Raw genomic sequence first — 27,645 nt, forward strand, 5'->3', positions numbered from 1 at the left:
CGGGTCTCCCCATTGTCCCCGCGGTGGCACGGCCGGACGCTATATTTAAGACTCCAGGATGGGCACTCAAACATGGGGAACATTCTTTTGGGGAGAGTCATTCTTGGTGTCATCAAGAGGGAGAAGGAACCGCTCCGTTGTCCTTTCTCCTCCCCGAGGACAGGCACTCGCACTGTTGTCTTCACAGGGTGAGTTTGGTTTATCTGTAAATAAACTACTGTTTATAGTGAGATTTTATAAGATCTTCGTATCAGCATCAGTTATTTTTATGCTCACTGTATTTGAATCGCATTTCAGACATAGATTGCTTTGTGACTGTATCTGCTTTAAAGTGTAATTGTGTTTTCCGAGTGTTGTTGTTCTGAAAATACTGATTTAATTCATGTTTTCTCACAAGAATCTGTCCTGGTTTACTGGTCTGTTTAGAAAAACAAATACGTGGATTGAAAAGTATAGGTCAGCTCACCAACAGACCCAAACGCTGCATCTTTACATTAACCACCACATTATAAAGCACAGACAATTTTCCAAGGACACATAAAAAACATTATCTAGCAAATATTAACCGTGGTCGATAACTATTCCTGAACATGGAAACAAAGATCTGATGCCCAGTGGCCATTCTGCAGCTGAAACAGCCCCGAGGAGAGGAGTATCCTATGACATTACACAGATACTTTTTCCATAGCAGCCTGTTTTATTTTCTCTTTCTTATACTTGCCAACATTTCTTTGTTTCTTCCAAAGTTAATGTCTGCTGAGGATCTATTACTATGGTAATTCTGTATCTTCATTTGCATTTGGGACTATTTCGCATTTACCACAACTCCGCTTTTGCATACAACTGTGCTTTTCCATGAACTGCTTTTAAGGAATGCATTTCCATCAACAGCAAGCTGTAGTGCTGTAAAAGCCGAGGGGTTTGTGCTGTTTATCCCGTTAGGATTAGAAAGGTAAAATCCGGGTGTGGAATTTGCTGAGGGAAAAATTCAATACTGGAACATGAGCAAGGGAATCTTTGCAAGTGTGACTGAACAAATACTAGTCAGCAACAATTACATTTCCAAAGCTGCTTTTACAAAGCAACCTGAGCTCTCCGAACTTGCAGATGTGCACAGGTCAAGGGCTGTGCTGTACCTTTGTGAGCCTGCTGCAGGACAGAACGAGGTAAGGAAGGACACCTTTATTTTGTGTAATGCCCCCTCCTTACTGTCTGAAAGCAGCACTCCTTATTCCCTGAGAAAAGGCTGCAGCAATAGCTCAGCTCTTCAGCAGCAACTGCAAGAGAGGGATGGGAGCCAGGAACACCAATGCTGTTCCCTGTGGTTCACCTGCGGGAGAGGGATTGCTCTGGGAATGCTGCTCTGTTCGCTGAGCAACTCCTTTGAAGAGAACTTTCTGAAGGATGCTACGCTTTCTCCAGGATTTATCAACCTTCTATAAGACCTAGGCAGACACACCTGATCTCTCTGGATCCAGCCAAAGGATTGAATAAAGCATTATCCTGAACTGTACTGAACTGTAACTTCTCAGCAGCCTAGCTAGGCAGGCAGGAATACAGGCTGAAGAAGTGCTCTCCCTCAGCAACTGAACTGGTTAATTCCAGAAAACCCACTTGGATTTTCCAGCTGCCACAGACTCCCAGTGGTTTCTGCACAGCAGCATTGCCCACCTAACCCCACACCCCCAGGCTGGGTCAGCACACAGGGCCATCACCACCTGGTCATGGGATGTTTGGCATCACACCTACCCCTGCAATAGTGTTTGCAGACTGAAAAGCTGCTTATTTTCTAAACTCCTCCTCCATATCTCACCATCTGGTGTTCCTTATTTTGTCCCTAACCTGTGTCCCTCCAATCCCTCCTCACCCGTCTGCAGGCTATATTGGGGCTCTGATCTAATGGAACTCCCTGGGAGAATATCCACCAGATTTAGAGCATAACATCAGTCCCAGGAAAACAAACCTACCTACAGAATGCTGACTGCTTACTGCTGTGGTACAGCTTTAGCTGCCTTTGGAGACGTACTGATTTCTTCTTTCTTCGTCTGATTCCATTTTTCCCAATAGCATCTCGAAACAAACCCCTTTCACAGTCTGAATGCCACAAGACAATATCCTACGAACTTCTGTTCACAGCCCTTGAACGTCAAAGCAAAGCAAAGCAAAGACTTAGGATAACCTACAGAGATTCTGTTGTCTTATTTTAAAAACACTCTATGTCTTATTCTATTCCAGCAAGAAAATTCATTTCTGACTTCCCAGCATGGGAACCCGAACCTTCTTCCACCAGAGAGAGGAGGAGCACAAGGAGGAGAGGCAACACAGCCTGCAGATGACCTCCACCACTAGGAAGAAAAAGTTCAAAACCAGGTGAGCCACCGAGCTGGGGACAGGCTGAGAGAGCCGGGTCCAGCAGGATGCTCTGTACCCCACAGTGAGCATTCCGACCTGTTGAACTGTGAGTTTATGAGATTGTAGAACCTTGTCTGGGTTCTTTTACATGTGTCTGCTTCTGGAAGTGAGGAAGAGGAGACTTTCAGCCCTTCAGAGTTATCGATAGCAGCTGCCCTTGCTTTGACCTCCGAAATCCCACTGTAAGTCAGAAATCAGCACTCCCATACAGCCATTATATGCACCATCACATACATACGTATATATATTTCCAACTCATTTTGTTCAGGTTCAACCAAGAGGCTCTCCCTTTAAAAAGAAAACCACCCAACTTCAACTACAATGCAGGAAATGAAATTGCAGCACCCTGGTACCTGTGACAATGAGCACTACTGCCCTGCTCACAAGTGAGGGTGTAAGAGAAACCAGATTTTATAGGAATAAATGGCAAATATGGTCAGATTACTAAATTAATGGTAACAGATGGAACTCTCTTTCCTAGAAAAGCAGGGTCTTGGCAATGACGCTGCCGCCCACCCTTCTGTCATGGCTGAACAACCCCAGTAGTTAGCAACATCCCTCCTCCCTTTAATCCTTCTCCCAATGCCCTGCTTGGGATTAAAAGTGGTCAAATAGTGGGACCCCTTCTTCTGCCACTAAAGTACTGTTTCTCACAGCAAAACTGCTGCTTCCTATGAGGCACACTGGCCAGATGTTCTTACTCACACCACATGCAAGCTGATGTTTCTGTCCTCAACACTTATTCTGATGTAACCAAAAATATGCGATGCAAAACAACAACTAAAAAGACCAAAACAAAATTAAAAGCATTGCCCTAACTTCTGTTGGCTTTTATCATCCTGTGTTCCAGGGATTACAAGATAAGAAGAGAAGCTGACATCCTAGAGCTAGAACAGAGGGGGCAAAAGAGAATTCGGTTTGGGAATGACATGGAGAAGTTGGAAAAGGAGGTTATTTGGAACTGCAGACTGCTGCGTGTGAGAGCTGACCGGAAGGCCCTTCGGAGGAAGGTCAGATCAGTCATCTCTATTCTAGCAGAAATGCCGAGATGAAGTAGAATTCCAGAGAGGATCCTAAACCTGATCAGGTGTTGGGACAACCTCAAAACCATTAGCAATAGGGACAAGGCCTGACACTCCTGCACTGAAGCATTATCACGCATGTCCCTTTTGTAAAAGACTCTGTGTCACTATTGCCTTTATTTGTAAAAGAGCCCGTGTCACTATTGCCTTGTCACAGGCTGCAGAAAAGGCTCGTATGGAGAAGGAATACATAGAGCTGCGTTCCGGGAGAGCACCGATGTTCTGGATCCCGCTCAGAGTCCACACTGTCTGGGAGAGGATGGAGGTGACGCTGGCGTGCACGGTCCTGGCTTCCCCCCCACCGCAGGTTACGTGGTATGTCAGCCCCAGCCATAACTCCTGCTGCTACTCACAGCCTGTGTGCATCTGGGGAAGCAGGCAGGGGACTAAGAGCTGTGGGTGTCCTGCTAGGAGGAGGAAGGGAGAGCTTCAGAGACCACAGAAACCACCTCAATTCTCCAGTCCCACTGTTAGGACCAATAAAGACATGAAGCATTCAGTGGGCTGCAGAGGCAGTGGGAAGTCCCATGGGGCTCCTTCTGGGATAGGGCTGATACTCATGTAGATTTTCCTGCTTCCCTGCCTGCTGACCTCCAGCCTGAGTGCAAACTTGGGATTTCAGTCTGAGAAACTGGAACTTATTGCCAGCACTAAATCACTTCACACATACACAGCGCCAAGGTGTGTGTGCGGACTCTTTGGCTGCCGTGGATACCATGCAAGCTGTGGCCCTAAACTGTTACTGCCTCTACAATTTGTAAAATACAAAGCAATTCCTTCATTTACTCAGCGTTGCGTATTTCCCAAACCACAGGAGAGGAAGTGTGATGTACTGGGCCTGACTGCAGCATTTACCATTAATAAAAGAGGGATGGAAACAAACGAAAGATCAGCTCCAAAACAACTTGCAAAGTGTTTTCGGATCCGTTTGTTGGAGCGATTAACCATTCCTCCCATGGAAGGTTTGAAGTATGCAAACATTTGGATTACTAATGACCTCGTAGGCAGCTAACTCTGCTATTGTCAGAGCTCCTGACATCCTCTGTCCTTCCAGAGCAACCTCTTTGGATTCTTCAAAGAGCAAAGAGAGTATGAGCCTCCCACAGACCCCCAGTGGGGACAGAAAAGCAAGAGCCATCTGCTCTGACCCCCTCGCACAGGCTGCAGTGCAGGGAGCGTGCACTGGGGAGGAAGCACCAATGCAAAGCTGCCTCCACAGCCTGCAGCAGCCCTGGGGAAGGGGCACGGACAGGCTGGGGAGGGGGGAGAGGTCTGGTTACTTGCAGGGCTCTGCTCGACTGACATGGGAGACCCCTGAGAGAGGGAACGGTGTCTGCTCCTCTTCCCTGTTGTGCCGCTGGTGTGCTTGACATGGTTAATTGCAGAATAAAGTGTGGTTTTCCCAGTGCATTTCTCTGCCTCTCAGCACGGCTCCTTTGTGCTCACGCAGGTACAAGAACGGAGTGCGCATTGACCCTCGCCTGGCCCCAGCAGGAAAATACAAGATAAAAAACAAGTTTGGGATGCTGACCCTGCACATCAGCAGGTAACGTGTGTGCTCCTGTCTGAGTTGGTTTTTCAGTTTAGGAAGACCTGCTCTCCCTAAAGCCCCACTTTGTGCATGTTAAATAGAAAAACACCATTCTCTGAAGCCTGACCTGCTTGACTGCAGTGTGCTGGAGCCAAACCTCTGCCATCAGGAAGGGATCTCAGAAGCAGTTCATGAGGCTTAAAACATCTAACGAAACACGCAGAGCCTTTTTGCCTTTGCTCCTCTTTCTAGGCATGGCCAAAATGTCCTCATTCAGGGTAAGGCCATGCCCGTTAGGAGCACTTCATGAGCAAACATACCACTGTGATTTAGCACCTATGTAATGGATAGTTCAGATCTGCACATTATACATGTGCTAAAGACGCATTCATGTCTTCAGTGGAACAAAGTGTTCCACAGGTCTTTTGCCTGCTCATCACTTGAGATGCTTTTCTCCTTGGTACCAAGATAAAAAAATTGGCCACAAGAAATCTTTGTAATCAAATGAAACAGCAGCTTCTTGCTAAAAAGCCAGTCTCTCCTTCTAACTTCTGGGATTAAAGGGGTGCTGTGACAAATTCAAGGTCACAAGGCTGAACAATAACTGAAAGCTAAAAAGGAGGGGAAATGTTGGGTTTTTTCCAGATGCTCCATGGAAGATTCTGCTGAATACAGTGTTGAAGTTAAGAATCAGTATGGCGAGGCTTATTCCTTTGCTACGGTGCTTGTCAGGAGTAAGTAGAAAATGTCCCTTTGGTTTTAAACTTTCAGATTCCTTAGATCCTTAAAACTATTTTCAATGCTATACTGTATCGTAGGAACATACAAGAACTCTGGAAAAAAACAGAGAAAGAAGTGAGCACTCTGTCAATAGGAGAGAACTCTCAGCTATTAGAGAGGAAAAAGCGCAACTGGCTAATATAATCCTTAGCTACCACTAAGTGGCATGTATGTGGCTGATACAACGGCTCCTCTTTCTCAGCCGCTTCTGGACTGAGGCAAAATCTTTCAGATTCCATAAGGACACAGCTGTCCTTATGTGCTGAAACTGTACTAAATTTAGGTACTTACTTCTTCTGGACTGGTACGAATCAGCTGTAAATTAAACATGAAACAGGCTTACAAAGAATCTGCTGCATTTCTAACAACAGACACAGCTTCAGAGGGACATTGCAGTGAGACGGTGCACAGAATACTGTATTTCTCTCTCAAATCAATAACTACCAAGAGCAAATACAAGATCTTCTTCTTTGATCTCTGCTGTTCTTAAAATAACTGGTGTAGACTCATAGATGCACATTCTGCACAAGCCAAATCCAGACATATGGTGAAAGAAGTAAACTACCAGTACTTCAAAAGGGAAGTTATATCAAGCGTTAAGAAATATGCAGTGCAGTCTCATAGGATAATAGTTTTGCTGTTCACATTTCCTATATGTACATATATGCATATATATAAAAAAATAACACTTTCGTCATAAAAAGCCTGAACAGGATAGACTGACAGAACTGCAGAGAACTAAATGCTTCATGGAACTGACCAAGTCCAGGGAGTAATTCAAGTGGTAACAAATTACAAGGAAGGGAACAGGTTTGCTTTGGATCTTACTGGTCACGAAGAGATGGGTTTCTCTGACTGACCGAACTGCAAAGCCAGCTTGAACTATTTCTTCAGGCAGAAGGGGTCTTCTTTGGTTTAGCCAGTATTTTTATTGTTAGTGCTTTAATATATTCTCGGCTCTGTCATGGGTTATGTTATTTGCGCACTTATTCTTTGCATGAATGCCGTTTGGGGATACACACACGTACAGAAGAATGTGGCTCCAGAATTGGTCCGAAGTGTGCTGCTTATGGCAGCTTTCAGGTCCTTTAATTAAACAGTGTCAGATTCAGCCTATCTGGAAATATGCAGCATGCATTTACCAGTTGTGAAGAGACATGTGAATAGCCCAGAAAACCTTCAGTTGCAAGTCTGCCCAGGTTCCTATTCCCCTTATCCTAAGGCAGAAATGCAGCAAAAGCCACCAGGCATGCAACACTTCTCTGCTGTAAAGGTTCTTATGGTTTATCCAGGCCTCAGGAATGCAGCCTTTGCCATAAAGCACAGGCAGACTGTCTCAACAATAAAATCCATAGCAATAATGACAGACTCCTCCCAGTTCCAGCCAGAATCCTTAGGGTCAGAGCAGGCTGATGATAAGAGTAAGGGCTGTGATGCGTCCCACAGAACCTTGGAGGGGGCTGTTCTCTTCACCTCTACTGCCTAACTGAACTGCCCTACATCAGCCTGACCCACATTTCAAACCCCTTGCAAACACTGTACCTTGTGACTGCAGGTGAGAGGCCTGCACTGTTCTTCTGCCTTGACCCTGCCTGATGCCACCCCAGTAACATGAGTCTTCCTTTTGCTATTTGCATTTAACATTCTGAAAATAGAGACTACACCAAGGCCTTAATCCTGCCTCCACTGGAAACATTCCTTATCCTGCTAGGCAGGCTGACGGCATGTCCCTTCCCAGCCCCATGCTGTCTGGAATACCCTTGATGCCAGGGGAGGGTCTCTGAGATCCCTGATTCCTGCAGCAGCACTTTACCTTCCCTGAACATTGCTGAGGGCCTCACAGGACCCGGGATGAGGCTGCACTCCACTTCTCATGCTTCTATTTCTTTCCTCTTCAGCTGTTAACACTCAGTCCTCAGCTTTGCTTATGAGTGAGCTCTGCTACTGTCAAGCTCCACCCACTGAAAAAAGAGACATCATTTTATGCGTGTTTCTTGAGGCTTATGAAGAAAGGGAAGCATCTCAATTGCACCCTGTGTTAAGTGCATCACTTCTTAGATTTCAGCGCCAAACAATTCATTTAGTGCAGCTGTGAGCAGTGCTCACAAGCTAGATCAGTAAGCACTCGGGTACGACGCCTCCAAAGAGCCCACGGCTGTTGAAGCAAGTGATTTGGTAGCAAGCACACTTCTCTCAGCTCCAGGAGCTAGCTCAGTGTCCCGGGACAGATAGCCTTTATTTCAGTTAAAGCCTGAAGTCCCAGTCACTCGTAGTCTTCAAGAATCCCACATCATGCCCTGGGAATGCTGCTTAAACCCAGGGGTTTGGCCAAATCCCACTTCCAGTGATGTTTATGACCCCTTTTCTGTGCTCTGTGTGTCAACGAGTCCCTGTCCTGCTCGGCCTCCAAACAGGGACATCACTGAGGCACTGCAGTTATGGTGATCCGACAGGACACTACCATACCAGTACACTCATGCCAGAAGCTGCAGCATCCTGTATGCAGGCTTTGATCCAGCAAAACCCCAGTGCAGCTTACCAAGACAGAATCCCAACTGGAAACCCTCAGCTCTGAATAACTCATGAGCATTAACAGCAGCACTCCTTACACTCGCGTCGTATGAACCAGTTCCTGGGGAGCTGCATCCTCAGTTGTTTGTGACAGTCATCAGCTGTCAAATGAATGCATGTGTTACCCCATGCCGACACTCTGAAGGTTCACAGCAGAAGCTGGTTTGAGGGAAAAGCCCAGTTTGCTGAGTATCATTGTATGGTTTTGAGGGGAAGATAAACACTGGCAGGAGATTTGCTAAATGTGTTTTCCTTCATCTTACAGAGTATTATGGAAAGGAGTCAGGATTTGATTCAGAAATATACAGAAGTGAGTAAATGATTGCTGTTATTTTTTCTTTTCTTTTTATAGCCCAAAGCAATTAGATTCTTTTTGAAGCTGAGCTATAGCTTTTCCTATTGGCCTGACTGCACATGAGAGGTGCAAGGCTTAGGTGCCACTCTAAATACATGATAATAAAAACACTACAAGGAGGAAGGCTCTCAGAAGTCTCTTTTATCATCCTGACTTCTGTTCTTATTTCACAGGATCCCTTATGGCCAGAGAGGCAGATTTTGCTTTTCCACTGAAACCCTTATTTGCAAGAGAAAAGGAGCCTTTCACCCTCTCCTGTTACTTCTCCTCTGATTTACCTGAACACCAGCAAAACATTACCTGGTTCAGAGATGGTTTGTATGCAACGTTTATATCCATTGCCGTACATGAATAGCTTTTACTCACTAATTCACCTGCAGCCTTCAATGGACTGCAAGCTCCTCAGGGCAAGGACCATGCTTTTTGCTCTGTATTTGTGCACAAAGGGAACAGAGAAGCATAGCAACAACGTAGGGTCAGAGTCCATGGCTATAACTCAGAAACACAACAATAATACCAGGAGTGGTTTACAGCTCCCTCATCTTGCTGGGTGGTTTCTTCTGCCCTCGAACCACCCAGTGCTGGGGGAATCCTTCACCCCATCTCGTGCTTCACAGGAGAGTTGCTGCAGAACTCTGAATGCCGGGAACTAAGGTACCAAGATCGGGAGGCTTCTCTGACCGTGGCATGTGCTCACAAAGAAGATGAAGGATTCTACACTATCCACGTGCCCTCGCTGGATGGATACAAAGAGCAGACCACTTATGTGTTTGTTAGAGGTACAAGGATTCTATCTTACTTAGAACAAAAGCTCCTTTCCTAATAGCTTGGCGCAAAGGAATTCACAACCTCACACACAAGAAGGTATCTCCCGATTTTGTGCATGGATACAGTTATCAAAATGTCCAAATGTTACTTTCAGTAGTGACTGAGGTATTAGAAAATATGACCTGTGTTATGGGATGTAAGCCCTTAGGCACTTAAAATTAAGCTACTGAATGAAAATTCGGGTACAGAGAAGAAAATAACCCTAAGCACTGTCCCTTGGTGTTTCCACAGATGCTGCAGCAAAAACAGTTGGAGCACCCGGCTCCCCACTCAACGTGAAATGCCATGACATCCATAAGGACTGCTTAACCCTCTCCTGGGTGGCACCCAGTGATCATGGAGGAAGTCCGGTCCTGGGATACTATATTGAAAGGTTGGTATGTTCATCACCTTTGGCAAGAAAAGCTCATAATGGCGTTGTGGAAAACCCACACAGGAAGTCTATGGGCTGTGTTTCACCTCAGGTGTGTTGCTGGGTCAGAGGATTGGGTCCCATGCAATGAGAAGCCTGTGAAGACCTGCAGATACCCTGTCTTGGGCCTCGCTGAAGGACAGACATACCAGTTCCGCGTAAAGGCTGTCAATAAACAGGGCGTAAGTCATCCTTCAAAAGCCAGTGATCCAGTTACAACATATGACTCCAGCAAGGACAAGAGAGTGACAGGTTTGTACTAAAACCAGGGAAACACACTCCTTAAGTACAGTGTGAGGCTGCAGGTATAACTGAATGGGGTTTGCCCGGGTTCTCCCCATGCTCACAAACATCACTGCGGTGCTGCCACACTGATCCCACCTCAGCGCTCCTGGGAACAGGGAAAGATCAAAATAGCCGCTATGACATTTCACTGCATGTGTAATGACATGGATACAATCATGTGTAGTGAAGTCCTGGCACAGTCCTGGGCTCTGCCTCTCCTGACAAACCCCAAGCATCTCCTCTCAGGGGCTAACATTGACATGTTTGATGTTACAGTTATTCAATATGACGAAGGCCGGACGATAGAAATCCTGAAGGATGACCTGGAAGGTAAGCTCAAATCTCTCCTGAGACATTCTCTCAGAGAGGAATGATTGTTCCACAGTCATGAGGTCTGGAGAACACACACTTAGGAAAATAGATACATGAAACCTCATTGTAAATGGGTGCAAGGATCAGAACCCATCCTAAACAGCACAGCCTTTTATAATAATCTTGGTTTCCTTCCATGTCCCCAAAGGGTTGAAGACTCCTCCTTTATATTGAAGAATCTTACTTTATAGTGGGAAAACATTACCCATTGTAAAAGAACTCTTTGTTCCTACAAGGCTCTAACTAAAGTAAAGCCTATTCTGTCTTCCCACAGGACATATTAAAGTTCCCTTGCCACCCACCAATGTTCATGCAAGTGAGGTCAGAGAAGATTATGTGGCTTTGGCCTGGGACGAACCAGATCCAAGAGGCAAAGAGCCACTGCAATATTACGTGGAAAAGGTAAGAAAATAACATCCCATAGGAGGGAACCTGCAGAACAGAATCACTTTTCTCTGAGGTCTGCAGCACAGGCAAGGCTGTTCCCTGGGTTGTAACCAGAGAACTACAGCCTCACAAATGGCTTGCTCAGCCCCTCTGTAGCTCCACAGCGCACTTGAGCTATGATGCACACTCCCAACACCGATTCAAGTAGTAATGATTAATAAAGTTTTACACCACAGAATAGTGGTAGAGTTTTAACAGGAAGACTAATGTTAAGTCTTCCTTTGTTGCCCATATGGCCCCTAAGTGTGGAAGAGCTGTGCAGAACAGCAAATTGGCTCATTTTCCTGTTCCCCACTCATCATTTTGCCAGCTAGTTTGTACCTCCTATCCATCTCCTTTCATACATACTCATTTCCCACCTACTGTACCATTTTGTTGCAGAGGGAACTTCTGTTGCCAAGGAAGGAAAGTCTGGGTTTATCAACAACAAATACATCATTCAGTAGTTTTCTTGAATTACTTTCCTGTAAAGATCAGCTTTGTTAGGAGGGTTTTAAGCTGGAGTTGTAAATCATCACCTTTCTCGTTACAGTCGCTTGTAGGCAGCAACTCCTGGCAAATGGTTAATCTGGACATGCCAGCTAATGCCCCAAGATTTGCACTCTTTGATCTTGTTAAAGGAAAATCATACTGCTTCCGTGTGCGATCTGTGAACAAGTATGGACTCAGTGAGCCATCCCTGCCCAGCGAGCCTGTCACTGCTGGAGCAAAACTGGGTAATTGTGTCATTAGTGTGCTCTACACCGCTGATACAGAAAAGGAGAGGTACTCTGAAAGTAACGTGTGGGTTCCCATGCCCCCCCTTTCTGTTAAACCTCATGGTATATGATTACAGCAGTGGCTTTGATACCAGGAAATCTCTCAAAGCCTTAAATCCTTGTTTAATTGCTTTGCAGTTGGTCAGTGCAGTGTAAATCTAAGCAAGCAATGATGGGGAATTAGATTTAATAAAATAAGAAACAGTGAAAGCCTGTGTTTAATCCGTGTCTGCTTCCAGCTCTGTGTAAGAGGTGACAGGGACCGGGGTGGGAGGGAATGATGCAGCTGTGGAGGCAGCTTGGCCTGTTCCTGTTTCACAGCAGAGTTAACCAGGGTTACTACATGAGTGTTGTTTCTCCTCCACCTCAGAGCAGGCTGAGCAGGTGTAACTGCAGGAATCAATGGGCTGTACAGGAGAGGAATATGAGATACAGCAGACGCAAACACAAAAATACAGGCTATAGACAGGGATGATGTCTGTGGTATTTGCCCCAATTTGAAAACGGTGCTCTGGAAAAGGTCAATAAATCAAACAGGCCAACTCATTGATGTTTTTTAGGTTTAATGTATAAATTTTAACACCCCCAATCTTTATCTGTGCTGTTTTTTTTTTTTTAGCTCCTCTGCCTCCACCATCCCAGGTTTTAGCTTTCAGAGACACCAAGACATCTGTTGCTCTGCAGTGGGATAAGCTAAACGATGGTCTGGAGCCCCTTGGCTACTACATATACTGTCGGGAGACTGGGACAGAAGAATGGCAAACGGTCAATAATAAGCCCGTGACATGCAACAAGTGAGTTCAGCTATTATACCCCACTGGGAGCAGACAGGGTGCCAGCCTGGCTTCTTCTCTTTATGGCTGGAGTCATATTTCAGCTAAAAAAAGAACCTTCTCTGCACACACAGAGGCTTGCACGCCCACAGCCACCACGGCCTCTGTTACCGTGAACTCGTGCTCACAGTCTCACTTCTACATCCAAAGCCAGACTGACAGCAAAGTCTGTGTCCATCTGCAGAGACTCGGGCTCTGCAGAGGGTGGATGGACCTTGTGGCACCAGCAGAACCACATCCCAGTTTTCTGCTCACTTTCCCATAGAGTGAGTTGCTATCACTCACGCTTACTTAGGATGGAGAATACCTGTCTAGCTGAGGGGCAGACATAGCAAGCAGAAAAAGTCCATCAAAAATTCCAATTTATTCTACTGACAACATCAGCCAACCCAGGCAGAGGGCTACCTCTCAACCTGATTTATTGATGCCATTTTACATGACACAGTGCACTTCAACACGGAATGGCAAATAATGGTTTTGTCAGCAACAACTCCTCACTGAAATGCCTTGCTGTTTGTTCAAAAGACTGTTTACCTGTGCTCTGAACAGTCAAACACTACCAGATTAATTTCCTCTCCCAGATTTACTGTTCCTGGGCTGCAGCCTGGAAAAGAGTACGTCTTCTGTGTGAAGTCTGTCAGTGAGGCAGGACTCAGTGAAAGCTCACCAGAAACAGATCCCATTGTTGTACGGCCAGCTATTGGTAAGTGCTAACATCCACGTGTGCCCTACACACCGAAATCCAATCCCTCAAACACGGATCTACACGCAGAGCTATTATTACACAGAACGGTAATGTTGAGCAGGTAAGTGAAGCATCAGGGAACTGAGTTTCTTGCAACCTGCAGCTTCTGCCATGGATTGCACTCACCAAGGATGGGCAGTTCATCACCATTTGACTTAGCAGTGTGTTATATCCTCGGGATTTGGCACTGGTACAAATGACCACAGTAAGTGCTCAGTTGTGCTGGTATCTGAAACCAGCACGGTGAATTCCTACGGGGCAGTTACCAAACCCTGCCAACCACATGAGCCATCATCTAACCCTCCATCTTCTCCACTTTATCAACCCTCTGCTTCCTGTTTTCTGGCAGACAAACCATAAAGCAACATGCAAGGAACATCCTAAGACACATCCGTGACTTTTGCTGCGACTTCCAAACAAGAATCTGGTCATTTTCAGATACTTTTACACTGCAAAAAGTGGTTTTAGGGGGCCTTAACACAAGCAGAATCACATCTGGAATGAGCAGAGATGTCCTCAGCCCAGTTCATCCCAGACCTGTACAGCTTTTCCCAATCCCTAGATCCCAAACGTGCACTGAATAGCCTGTCATCTCTCTCCCTTTGCTGTGCAGCTTGTCCATCAGCACCGCACGGGTTTGTTCTCCTGCACTGCGGGAAGACCAACATGACCATTGCCTGGAAGCCCCCAAAGCGCAAGGGAGGAGCAAAGATCCTGGGCTATTTCCTAGATCAGCATGATACAGCTGAACTGGACTGGCATGAAGTCAACACTCAGCCCACTCCTCAACGAGTTTACATGGTATTCACTTAAGATATAATAGTGGCCTTTAAGCACAGTGGGAAATGCAGCTGTAACAAGGGTTGAGGGGGTTTTTCTAGTTCCCTTAGTCTAGAGCTCTCCTCCTCCCCTCATGAGATGACAAGCACGCAGGGCTGTGCTAATAACGTGTTTGCACTTCCGAACCCAAAGGTGAGCAACCTTGAGGAAGGTCACCTGTACCAATTCCGTGCCTCTGCTGTGAACATGGCTGGTGTAGGGGAAGTATCTGAACCCAGCGACTCCTTCAAATGTGAGGAATGGACAACGCGAGAACCAGGTGCCTCTCCTGAAAAAACAGACATAAAAATATTACGGGGTGTACCAGTTATGTCCTCACCCTCCCCTGAATCCAAGGGACTTCTGAAAACTATAGATCTGTACAAGAGTGCTCCCAGCAGAGAAAGCACAGACACTTACAGAGAAGTTCTGATTCAGAAGCAGGGTATTATTTATGCACAGAAAGCATCTCCTGTGGAACCGCTACTCTCTTGTTATCATAAACCTCTGCTTTCTGATCTCAAACTCAAACAAAATGCAGATGGTTGCATTTTTAATGTTGCCATTTGACAGCCTGCATTTCTTTGAACAGGGCCTCCTTATGATGTGCAGTGCTTTGAAGTAAGAGATTCATCCTTGCAGCTCCGCTGGGAAGCTCCACTGTACACAGGAGCCTCTCCAGTCACGGGCTACTATGTGGACATGTGTGAAGCAGGGTCAGAGGATTGGAAACAACTGACTAAGCAGCCCACAGCCACCACCCATATGAAGGTATGTACATTTGCTTAGTATCTACGTGTCACTTCTTGTTTAGTCTTATGATAATTCCCATCATTGTTTCCTGCAGGTTTCAGATCTGGAGACAGGCAAATGCTACATTTTCCGAGTAAGAGCACAGAACAAAGCTGGAATTGGACCCCCTTCGCTCCCCTCAGATCCTGTGGTGGCTAAAACCAAACCTGGTATAAAACTAAAAGTGGTGAGATTGTGCAAGTTCGTAAATACTATGATGATTCCAGTAAAAACCTGCTTTAAGAAACATCGGCTTCATGTTTCATAGCAAGAATGAACCCCAGACAAAATGAAGATTACAAATCAAACTGCCCATATTAATTCACTCGAGCTGTACACTCTAGCTAGATGACCAGAAGCTAAGCCCTGACCTGCTCTGGTAAGAAATGTCTTGTGGGTTTTTTGCTTATACAGGCACAAATGAAATTGAACTTGGGGTTGATGAAGAGGGTTTCATTTATATGGCTTTTGAAGCTCCTGAAAAGAATGACTCCTCTGAATTTATCTGGACAAAGGACTATGAAGGACCACCAGATGCTGACAGGGTTCAGATGGAAGAGAAAGGCAATAAGTGAGTATATAACATACCCTAAGAAAACTAACTGCAAAGAGCATACTAACACTGAGAAAAAGGAGAAGCCAAATGTTTCTCTCTCCTGCCAGTGTTCAGCCAAAATACATAAACACTATTGAACTGTATGTCTCTGACCCTGATCTCAACTGTGGTGTGCATGAAATGAGGCATTCAGAGCAATCTCCAGGTCACAGAAGGGCAGCATCAGCCATTATGTTGCTGATGTGTTTGCCTTGCTCCTCAGTGTCATATACAAATGACAAGCAGCACTATATTCAGTGTTCCGGGTGTACCAAATGTGTTGCATTCTGTTCCAGAATGATTTCTGAGGAAATTGTAATTTTTATTGTTATTATTTTTATTCCTAAGATCTAAGCTTATACTGAAAGAGCCATCAGAAAAGGACCTGGGCACATATTCCGTGGAGGTCACTGATGTGGATGATGATATCTCGGCCAGCCGCACTTTAACAAAAGAAGGTAAAAACTAATAAATGAAAAGAGCAAAGATCTGATGAGCCATAACTTGCTAATATTAGATGTCAAGAGGAAAGTTTCTTGTAGAGGAATAGTAAGTGACTGACATCACTTAGTGATAGTGGCATCATTAGAAAGATGTTTCCCATTCCTTGAAGGCTCAAGGGCAGTTTCTTTTACAGTCCCCTGAGAAAGATTCCATGCTGCTGGAAGGTTGTTTTTCCATCACAGTTCAGATTTCACACACAGATACACTATCACAGTGATTTAAAACTTCTGTGCTTTCTGAACTGATTCAACCAACATTTTATTCAGACATAACTAAGAATCTTTCAGAACCTTTTCTAGTCTTCCCCGCTACTGAATGTTTTGTACTTACATTCTTCTTGACATAAATAAAGCTAATGAGCAAATCACATTAAATCAATACAATACATTTGGCTTCGCCTGGTTGTACTAATCTTGTTATTCTTTGCATTTCAGATCTGGACAAGTTACTGAAACGCAGCCATGAAATCAGGAACCCACGTAAGTTGAACCAGGAAGAAGCCACTCCCATAAGTATAGACTGACAGGAACCCTGTCATGACCCTGGCTGAGCCAAATCCTGTGCGCTTTGCCTGTGAATTCCCTTCCATGGTTCTTTCTGTTTTCCAGTGATCAAACTGATATCTGGATGGAACATCGATGTTCTGGAGAAAGGAGAAGTGCGGCTGTGGCTGGAGGTTGAAAAGCTGTCGCCAAATGCAGAGCTGCGTTTAACCTTCAATGACAAGGAGCTCACAAGTACTCCGGTATGTTCCGATTGCCCATAATTCTGACTGACTCCCCCCATGCTGAACAGAGAGGTAGAGCAAATGGGTACATTCCCAGTTCCCTGAATTCCCACCAGATACTTTGATGGGTGGTTTTGGAAGAGCTTGGTTTGCCACGATGCCTAAACAGAAAACCAAGTGTGTGATTCTAACTGCCTAGTGCTAGCATCAAGCAAGGCTGCAGCACTGACACTGTTAGTGCAGTATTCCTCAATGCTAAGGCCAGCAAAACCTCTGGCAGTAACACTCAGAGAACACCCCCTCCCTACCCTGCTTCCCTGGTATCCATTCCCTCCCTAGAGGCTGCCTCTGGCAATCCTGCCCTTTTCTAAGGGTATTAACTGACCACAAACCTCAGCCATGTGTAATTCATCTGACACCACAAATGCACCCGTGGTGGTCAGAGCTTTGTCTTGGATGAACAAACTCATCTCATTTCAGTGGGTGCTAAAGAAACACTTCTCACAATGAAGCAGAGTACTTTTTATCTGCTTTACCAAGCAGAGCTGCAACTTCCACCCTGTCTGCTTGAGCTGAACACGGATAAATCTCCTGAGTTCCAAGAGCAGACAAAAGTGATTTATTTGCCAGTCTAAGGCCCTGGAAATAACACTCCTCATGTGTCACAGTGCACCCAAACCTTCCAATACATTTTAAAAATTGTCCGAGCCTCTCCCTTGTTTTCCCATATCAAGTTAATATTGTAACATTTAAAAAGCATTTGGAATGACAGAACCAGAGGGGAGAACAGTTGAGAATGAGGAGCAGCATAAATCATTCGCCTGTGGTTACACACAGTGGAGCATTGCCAAGACAACAAACAGAGCAGATGCAACAAAGGGCTGGGACAAGGCCAAGGGATTTCAGAGCTGTTAGTGCCAATTTGGGCTTTTAAAGCAATGGGGAGCAAGTTTATTGAAGGCTTTATCTATTCGAAGAAGTGTCTTTTCTATACTGGAGGACTGACATGGCTATACACAATCACAAGGTATCTGTTGAGCTCTTTGTAATGATAATATTTGCTCACAGAAAACAAGGCAGTAAATCTTTATGGTAGGGCAAGGCATTGATATTTGTGCTCAAGCATCTGGCAGGTTTCAGGGTGTATGTATAAAGGGTTCAACAGTGCTTACACGATGTCAAGAGGGTGGCAATATTACTCACCATTGCCCAAATATGCAATTAAATGCCACAGACATGTAACTAAGTGCAGTGCTTCCATTATACTAAAAATCACAGATTCTGGTAAGCTGAGGAGTCTGTAGTATCCAACAAGGAAGAATATATTGTGCAATGTGGTTTTAACAGAAACTTTCTCCCAGAGAAAAGCTCTGCTGTGAGCAATTGCACTCTACCCCTATACGTGACCAAACAGGAGACGAACCTCAGAATAAAGAACAGAGTGCATTGGCTTCACCACTTCTCTAAGATGAGGATATGTGTACATAAGGATATGTATACAAAAGGACTGTAATGTCTGAGTGTTGAAGAAGACGCTAGGCCAGGATCTGACCTCAGAACAGTTCTGCTGTGGCAACACTATTCAGTTTCTCCTATTTCTTTTCTTTTACACAGACACATAAAATAAACTTTGTCAAAGGGAAAGGTCTCGTGGAACTGATAATCCAGAACTTCTGCAATGATGATAAAGGGTTGTACACAGCCCAGCTGCAAGACGGAAAAGCTAAAAATCAATTCACGCTCGTTCTTGTGGATGAATGTAAGTGGAAATTCAGGATCAAATATAGCCTGCCATGCTCAGTGGAAACTTTTCTAGGCACTTAAGGCCCTGCAGTACTTCTGACTGTTACAATGGTGCACTGAGAATGGGGAGAATAAGTGTTTATTTTAGCACACATTTGACGTCCAGGAGTCATGTAAGAAATTATCTGAATTTCCCTTTAACATAAATTGACGCTTTTGGTCTTACAAATAGTGTCCTTGATGATAAAAATGGTCTGTTAAAGAAAACTTCCAGTGGAATGCTCAGTTATTTTTCCAAATGTTTTACATATTATCTTGCTAGGGCAAACTGTACCTTGGCAGTAAACCCTATAACATGTTATTACCTGTACTCATTTATCACAGGACACAGGTTGAATATTCAGTGTATTTAACAGCTGGTTAATCGCATTAAACTGAATGCAATGAAGAAACCAGTGTCCACTGTACTCAAGGAGTCCAAGCACCAAAGCAAACAGGGTCCTTGTATATGCTGGTACAGAGAGCCCTTTTAAAATTCATTAAAAATAGAAAGTAGCAAGATTCTCATTCAAACACTTCCCCATAAAGTGTTTAAGTTCTTGCAAACAGTTTGCTTTCAAGTGACCTTCTAAAGCTTCCAGAAAGCGTCTATAAAATGTCAAATCTGCTTGACTCCCTTTACAGCTGGTGAAGAGCAAGCAGCAGTTTTGGAGGGTTTCAGCACATGCTAAGTTCAGGATATAAAATAAGTTTGATGAATTGTCCTCTAAAAGTGCCCATTTTCCTTTCCTGACAATGAAGGAAGGAGAGATGGTCTAAAGCAGAGGTGCCTTTTGTGTTTCTTACTTTTTAAACATTTTAATTTCAGGGTTTCCAGCCTACCTTTCTGTATGGCCAAAACTCCTGTTTCGTTTGCTAAATGCAGGGGTTCTCGGTGGGGATCAGGGGCAGCTCATGCACTGGAGATGTCCTATGGCCAAATACCACAGCTCTCAGGATACTACTTTTCATGATCACAAGTTTCTGAAGTGTTACACTGAGAAACAGTGGGAGTTGTTAACTCTGACCACTGCTGTTCTCACAGGTTTTGATAAAGTTGCAGAGGAGGCTGATGCAAAACGAAGACAATGGAAGAAGAAGCAGGGTAAGATGAGCTGCAGGTTGGCAGAACCTGAACAACTCCACTGAGTGCTCTCAATATTCTGACATCTTTTTTAAAGTGTATTATTGAAGCTGATTAGCACATTAGGATAAGATTGCTCATTTTAAGATAGTCTGCCCAGATCTTAAAACCCAAAATGATGTATATAAACCATGCGAGCCACAATCCTCAGTACAGCGCTTCCCCAGCACTGCTGGAAGGCTGATCATTTTTGAATTCTGGAAACTGTCCAGTGTGAATATATACCATGGAATTCAGATCCACTCATTTGCCTTGTAGAAAACAGGATTCTCTAGAATGCATTCCACTTCCATTTTATCCCCCATCTTATATCCATGAATAAGGAAGTTTGTAAAACTATTTCAGAGAAAAAATCCTACAATTGGAAAGGTGATCCCCTTCCAGCAGGGATAAAAATAGTCAATAACAACTGTGGTACCAGACTATAGGTCCAGTTTCCTGTTTTCAGAGATGTTTAGTGTAAGTGGCTTTTCTATTCTATTGGGATTCCCCTGGGAAATGCCTGTCAACTCCTATACTGACTAGATGCAAAGTCAAAAGGACTGCTTAGGCAGCATCGTTAACTACACTGTGAGACAGGATTCCTCAAAGATGCGTTAACTGCAGACATTAAACCCCAGCAAGCCTTACATGCTCCAACTGCGGTGACCACTGCATCCAACACTCCGCTGTGTGAAGCATTCCCGACACACGGCACAGCGGGGACCCACCGCTAGATGGGAGCATCTCCGCAGGTAACCCTGGAGAGCGGTGGAAAACCACAGGAAAGACATCGGCTTTCTTTTACAGGCCCGCATTTCATTGAGAACTTGAAATGGAAGGTTACTGAGAGCTGCGAAGTACTCCTGACGTGCAAGGTACTGCAGACGCTGAACTGCTTTAACGTTAAATTTTAGATGTGAATTTTAAGGGAAGGGTGTGAACAGTGCCCATCCAAATGCTAATCTGCAGACAAATGAAAGTTAAGAGGGAGAAAATCTTGGACAGAAATGTTAATAGAGAAGGAAGTTTCTAGATTCTGGAGCAATCCTCTAATGCAAGTGATGTTTCACATCAGGAGATCCAGGCAGTCAGCAACAAAATGCGTTCGGGACACTGACTTGTAAATACTGACTTCAAACAGGCAGCAAACCTGAGCAAGGACACCAGCTTCCAGTGGTTCTTCAATAAGAAGGCACGCGCAGGTGGCACGTTTGATCCGCAGACTGGGATAGGAACACTTTGCATTAAAAAGGTAAAAATCACAAAACAACTCAAAGGCTTTGGTGATCACATGAAAATGCGAAAAATACATATTCCATGTGTTGTTTGGGCAGTGCTACATGAAAGAAACTGAGCAAATGCTGAGAAAAGCACAGAAGAATAAACCATTTTAAATTACAGTCAGATAGCTCTGAATTGGAAACAAGATGTTTTTAACAGCTTCTAACCTTAACTCTGCTCCAGAGAAGACACAGCTGAGGAAAGGAGCTGGACGGAACAGTCAGTTTTAGTGCAATCTCTGTGAGGCTCAATGTGAATCTTGTTTGGGGTTGATCACCTATAGGAAACAAGTGGCTTAATGTATGTGAAGGGGAATCTCTGCTCATGTGAATCTGAGAGCCAGCAGGACACGGCAGGCTGGAAGTCAAGAGCATTGGCAAAGCCACATGAGACAGATTCAGCAGCACCATTCCCAGACGTTCCTCACGCCACTGCGGGCACCCAGGGGTGCTGCACTGCAACTGAGGGCGAACCTGAGACAGACCCCCTTAACTGACAGCATCTTGGTTCATAATGAACCAGAGCCCCCTCCAACCCTTCAAAAGAGGTTCTGGGGCAAAATGCCTTTTTTTGCCCTCATTTCTGACCAGTCCAGCCAAATTCATTGGGAGGGAAAATGAAAATCTCAGTTTCTTCCCCTTTTCCAAATCGTGCCCTATTTCAATGATACATGAAATTTCTGGTGGGCTTTTGGGTGTGGGTTTGGTTTCGGGGTTTGGGGGGGGGGTAATTGGGTGTTTTGGCGTTTTTGGGGGGGGAAGGTGGGGGTTGGGGTTTGTTTCGTTTCAATAATTATGCCATATGTACATATGTATTTGCTAGATAACCAAAGCAGATGAGGGCCAATACAAAGCAGTTGTTTCAGACGACCGAGGAGAGGACTACACCCAACTTGATCTCACAAAAGGAGGTAAAAGAAGCTTGTACCAGGCAATAATACACATTCATACCCTGCCTGGGATTCAGCTGGAATTTAAAATCTAATTTCATAGCTTTCTACCACACTGTTACTAAAAATAGTACCTACATGCTGTTATAGGGGCTAAAACCTCCCTTAAAAGTTACTGGTGAAATTTAAAGTTTCCTGATCTACTATACCATATGTGTGTGTGTGCGTGCTGAACATTTGAGAAATCACAAGTATTTCACTTGCGACTGGAGTCATAAAATGCACTGTGTAAACCAGCCGCTTATTCTGGAAGTTACACAGAGCCCAGTGAACAGAACAACAGTTTCCTCTGTATGTGACCTCAGGGGTTTTTTGCATCCACCCATACTGTACTTCATTTGATATTCTACAGAGAGCTTTTCCCTCCCGGAAGTTCAGCCACTCCTCCAAAGCAGCAGGAGCACGAACTTCCACTCAACATCCCCCACAAGAGAAAGAAATTCTGGTCTGAATTCTGACAGCAGAATAGTAGCTAGAGACAACATCCAGTGGAAAAACAACCACATGTTACCGCAGATCGCTGCTGCACTTCTCAGTGGGCAGAATCTGCTCTGGAAATTGGAACATAACAATGCAGTTGTGACACCCCAATGCCATTTACACACATTGGCATTTACCAAGCTATTAACATGTTATACATGCTGCCAAGCACCAGACAGTAATTTTGCAGTCACTTCAACTCAGCATCAATCACAAGATTCTGCTTTCCAAGACTAAATCTTACCCTTGAATCTGTCACTTGAATCCGATACATAAATCTGCTTTCTGCAAGGCAGTCTGTTGAGTGGTAAGGAAGAGAGAAGCATCTAAATTTAGTACGAAATGTCCAGCATCTAAAAATGAGACTGTGGTAAAAACTCCATTCTTAGCAAGTTTTGCCACAGAAAAAGACAAGTAGCTACTAGATATAATACATCCTAAACATAATTACATTAAGTTGGTAGATCAGATGTAATCTGCTAAATACTGTACTTGTAGACACTTAAATCTTTATGTCTTTGCAGCATTTGAAGACCTTCTCAAGGAGCTGTGCAGGATCAGTGGTATGTCACTTACTCACCAGCTGACACAGTAATAGTGGAAAGGGAAAAGATGGGGTGTCACTATCAGAGCCAACTGCTCAGGAGCTGTCCTGGGCTTGGATTGGGTGCACCACCACCCACTTCCCATGGCTGTAGTGTTAGAAGTACCTTTGAACTGTCAAGGAGGGTGGTCAGTAAATAAACCCAGTGACATAAGCCCCTCTGCACTTACAAATTAATTCTGTGAGCTTTACATGCTACCGCCTGCTCCTCATCACATTACTCATGATGTGAATTTGGCCAAGCTGTACTATTTCCATCTGCAAGATGTGTGCTCCAGACCCAAATCTCTAAAAGGGATGCTGCTAAAAGATCCAGGGTCTCCAAGAGGTAGACTACCATCCTACTTTCAACTGTTCACATTCTCCAGAGAGAAATGTTAACAGGTTGCTAGGGATTTTGTTTGCCTAGCATGTAAAATTGTGCATTCTTCAGCATCCTCCTCAACTGCAGTCTTGCAATTACACTTCTAGCTCTTTCTGCTACACCTCTCAAAATTCAGCCTACTGCAGAAGGCATCAAAATCTACACCAATGTGAAGTACTACACAGACTACATGAAAACAACCTGGTACCACAAGTAAGTTCCCAAGTATATTCACATGGCTTCTGCCATGATGCTGCTTGTAACTGTTTATCATCAAAATTAAAGACGCTGGGGCTGAGCCCATAGCTGAAGGCAATGGTAGATCTGTCTGAGCAAGGGCTAAAAATCACAATTTGCTCTGTATCCTGAAACACATCCGTGAATTCCAAACTTAACAGTCATGTTATTTTTATCTTAGCACTGCAGAAGTGATCAGCATTCCTAGAATAATGATGATGTATTAAAATGCAATACTGCTCGCTTACAGCCACCTTAGGTACAGACAGGAAAATGAGTTGGTTTGTTTAAACTTCTTTATTTCTACTACTTTGCACTTCCCAAAACCAGTCAGTGTAAATATTCCCAAACATTATAAAACTCTTTTCAAACACTCCCTAATTTAGCCTCATGATGTCTTCATAGAGAAGTGGTCTTTTATTAGATACCACCTACACATGTATATAAGGAGGCCAAATTTTAGTAATGTTTAATGGCTAAATGCTTACAAATACTCAACGTTTAATCCTATTAAATCTCCTAAATTAGAACTAAGAGGTCTTTTGTAGAGTTTGCAGAGCTTTGGCAAAGTGCCTAAAAGCAGCGCTAGGTGCCCCAGGAGGTTTTAAAAAGCGACTGAGTATGTAACTCTCCATGGAATTAACCCTGAGATCCTGACTCCCACTCTAACCAGAATAGCTCTAAACCCAGTTAGTGCTCTAATTCATGCAGCTCTGCTCAATACTACTGAAATGATATCACTTGTTAACCTAGGGAAAAACAACTGGAAAGCCGTGACAGGCTGAAAGCTGGGAGCACAATGAACCAGGTCTGGCTTCACATACTGGACCCTACAGATGCAGATAAGGGAAAATACACCCTGGAGTTATTTGATGGGAACAACTCTCACAAGCTGTCAACTGACTTGTCCGGACAAGGTAAGGGGAGTCAAAGAACACTGCCACAGGAATGAGGTTCACCTGAGCTGCCTGCCAAGATCCCTTCACGTCATAGGCAGCTCCATATGTGAGCTGGAGCTCCACACCAGCACACTCTGAAACTGGGTTAAGGACAATGAAGGACCCACAGAAGTCAGAGCAAGCACAGGGAGCAGAGAAGTGTGCAGCAGGAATGAGCGGAAGAGCAGCCTTTTGGGAGCCTTGCTGCCATAGCATGAGGCATTCCCAGGTATAGGACAAGCAGGGGAGCAGCTGCTCTTGGATGTGTCCAGTTCCTCCACAGGCCAACACAGCACACGGGTGGCATCTTGGAACAGAGCATGTCGCTTCAGGCTTATAAAGGTGTCTCCATACTGCTCAAAGCTGAGGTTTTTCCTCCTCTGAACTTCTCTTTGGAAAGGGAGTACCTGATCCCACTTATTTCAGTAGTATATTACAGTCATATTTCCTTAGGGCAGATATAGATACTATCTAGATGATAATTACACATGTCTGTGTGCACAAATACCTGTAATTCCAACACTGACACATTATATTAAATCCACTAAGTCAAATGAAACAAATGGCAACTTTCCCTAAAATCCTTCATTCCTTGCAGCCTTTGAAGACGCCCTGGCTGAGCACAAAAGGCTGAAGTAAGTTCCTGCTAAATATTTTCACAGCTAAATCTATTTTGAGTGTCATATTTTGTATTGAGAATATAATGTCTAATAAACGAAACCCCTACAATTTTGTCTCTTACTTTCAGGGAAGCTGCAATAGCAGAAAAGCGTAAGTAAATTCATTTCCTTTCCCCTGTGAAGCAAAGCCAAGGGGTATGCTGACAAGTAAAACTAAAAGGTCATATTTGCTCATTCCCAGGTCGTGCCAGGGTTGTTCAAGGCCTGCCAGATGTTGCCACTATCATGGAGGACAAGGTAATATTGGGTAACTGGTCATATAACTTGCCCCTGCACAGGCACAGAATAACTGATGGGGAGAGAACTACTTGTTTTCCCCTCCCATGGGCTCCCAGCAGCTGCTGGCAGTGGGGAGTGGTACCTCCACAATACTTGGGTCAGCCCCTGTGTTGTCAATGGTACTTCCAAACATGCACATACAGGTGCTCTTTGTAGTACAGAACCTCTTTCTCACAGATTCTGGGTGTCACTGCTTACTAGGTCTGTTTGACTGCCAGATCTTTTCTGTTGTCTTCCCATTTTATAGAATTAGACCAAGGCCTTTTAAATGCTGGACCGGATTTTCCCATCCATCACACAGCAACTTGCTGTTGACAATTCTGAGCCACCATGTGCCTAAGTGTCACTGCACAGCTCAGTGTCACTGCACAGCATAAGAAAGCTATATAAGGACAGTAGCACAAGTATGAGTCAGGCCCAGGGAATTCAAACAGGTTCAGGAAAAGGAGTGGACAGTCCCAGAATCTCACCTACTGAAAATCCAAGAGACTTGATCTTTATTTTTCTTAATTTCTCATTAACTGAATTTCCTTGCTCATTTCTATCTTCATAATCTATTTGTGCTCTCTGTGTTTACAACAGACCCTGTGTTTAACTTGCTGTGTATCTGGAGATCCTTACCCAGAAATCACTTGGTTCAAAAATGAGAAGGTGATTGTCTTCAAAGATCGCTACAAAATGGACGTGAAGGGGACAGTTGTCACAATTACCATCGAGAAAGTCTGTAATGAAGACACAGGAAAATACAGCATCTATGTCAAGAATAAGTATGGTTCTGAAACAGGGCAGGTTACTATCAGTGTCTATAAGCATGGAGAGATACCAATAGGGATGGAAGAAAAGGAAATCACAGGTGGAGTTGTCACAGAAAAGCCTAAATGAATTAGTCAATTATGAATTTAAAAGGAATTTAAATTCATTTAAATTTAAATCCTTCAGATTCCTTTCCGTATCTCTGTCCTGAAGTTCAGGCTCATTTATTCTAGTAATACTGTAGTATTTTGGTAGTTGTTAGAGAACAATTCTCATGTGTTTGTGTGAGTGTGCACACACGTGTCTGTGTACACATGGATGCTCAACTTACAGAGAAACTCTTCCCTAGTAAACCTGTTTGGGCAGTACCAGAGGGTTCACATGTGAGAACCAGGTGCTCAGTGGAGGCTTTTTGTATTAAATCACTATGTGTTACTGATTACCTTGTAGCTGACAAATGCTTGTGTGTGTTATTAAACCTATACCCTTGGTGACACCTCAGCACTGTTGTCCAGTACATCCATCCTGAAATCAGTCGGTCCGTGCATGTATGGGAAGAAAGGAGTTTTCTCAAGTGCACTGCTGAATCCAGGCCTTAAAGCATGCCCCTTTACAAACTTAAGCCCCAAGAGAACACAAGGCAAGGACACGCTTGGTTCCTTACATAGGAATACATTCAGCTTCCATGTATACACTCTTACATTAGATTATTCTGGACGTGGAATAAAGTGTGGCCTCTCGACTGCTCTGAAGCCACAGCTACACTCCTATCCCCACCAGTAAAACCCTGTCAGTGGGTGACAAAAGTGATTGCATTCCTGATACAGCCATCAGGCTAAGCACACTGATTCAGCAAAACAGCACCTTACCTTGTTCCACAAACTAGTATAAATTGTCCTCACAATAGCAGTATTTTTCCTGGTTACTTGAGGGATGCTGCTGTCCCAGTATCAACGTAAATGAGCCCAGCAGTCCTCTACAGGGCTACCAATCATTTGAACAAAGGCAGTTACATTTCAGACATTACTTTAAATTAAATGTATATAATTTAATTATTAAATGTCATAATACTAAAAAAGTGAGAGCTTAGCTAATTGCATAGATTTACCTTAACAAGAAAAGCAGGCCCTTCTGTCAGTAACATCACTCTGTGGTAAACCAGGTGAACCGTGACCTATAGTAACTCCAACATAAGCATGCACTTCTAAAACCCATGTGTGTTAAACACCTTCCCTTCCCCCCCAAAATACAGCTTTGTCCATTATCATCACTTCATTCTTGCTACTCAGGGATTACCATATGGAAATGTAATTATGGAATTGGC

At 44.2% G+C, this 27,645-nt stretch overlaps 1 protein-coding gene across 1 annotated transcript; it reads left to right on the forward strand.

Moving 5' to 3' along the window:
• The first annotated feature begins 2,263 nt into the window (after positions 1–2,263).
• MYOM3 (myomesin 3) lies at positions 2,264–26,803 on the forward strand. The gene is made up of 36 exons (XM_065697634.1): positions 2,264–2,370; positions 2,520–2,594; positions 3,263–3,422; positions 3,652–3,809; positions 4,945–5,040; positions 5,671–5,759; positions 8,642–8,686; positions 8,905–9,045; positions 9,349–9,510; positions 9,791–9,932; positions 10,024–10,223; positions 10,533–10,586; positions 10,903–11,030; positions 11,608–11,791; positions 12,453–12,627; positions 13,248–13,369; positions 14,025–14,212; positions 14,384–14,510; positions 14,823–15,001; positions 15,078–15,192; positions 15,437–15,593; positions 15,966–16,075; positions 16,556–16,600; positions 16,730–16,866; positions 18,463–18,607; positions 19,676–19,735; positions 20,564–20,631; positions 20,898–21,008; positions 21,860–21,947; positions 22,991–23,029; positions 23,542–23,647; positions 24,425–24,588; positions 25,208–25,244; positions 25,358–25,380; positions 25,471–25,526; positions 26,151–26,803. The coding sequence occupies exons 1-36, from the start codon at positions 2,264–2,266 to the stop codon at positions 26,448–26,450; spliced, it is 4,293 nt and encodes a 1,430-aa protein (XP_065553706.1). The 3' UTR covers positions 26,451–26,803.
• The last annotated feature ends 842 nt before the right edge of the window (positions 26,804–27,645 follow it).

This window comes from Lathamus discolor, chromosome 18, assembly GCF_037157495.1.
Source record: "Lathamus discolor isolate bLatDis1 chromosome 18, bLatDis1.hap1, whole genome shotgun sequence".
In the NCBI taxonomy this organism is placed as follows: domain Eukaryota; kingdom Metazoa; phylum Chordata; class Aves; order Psittaciformes; family Psittacidae; genus Lathamus; species Lathamus discolor.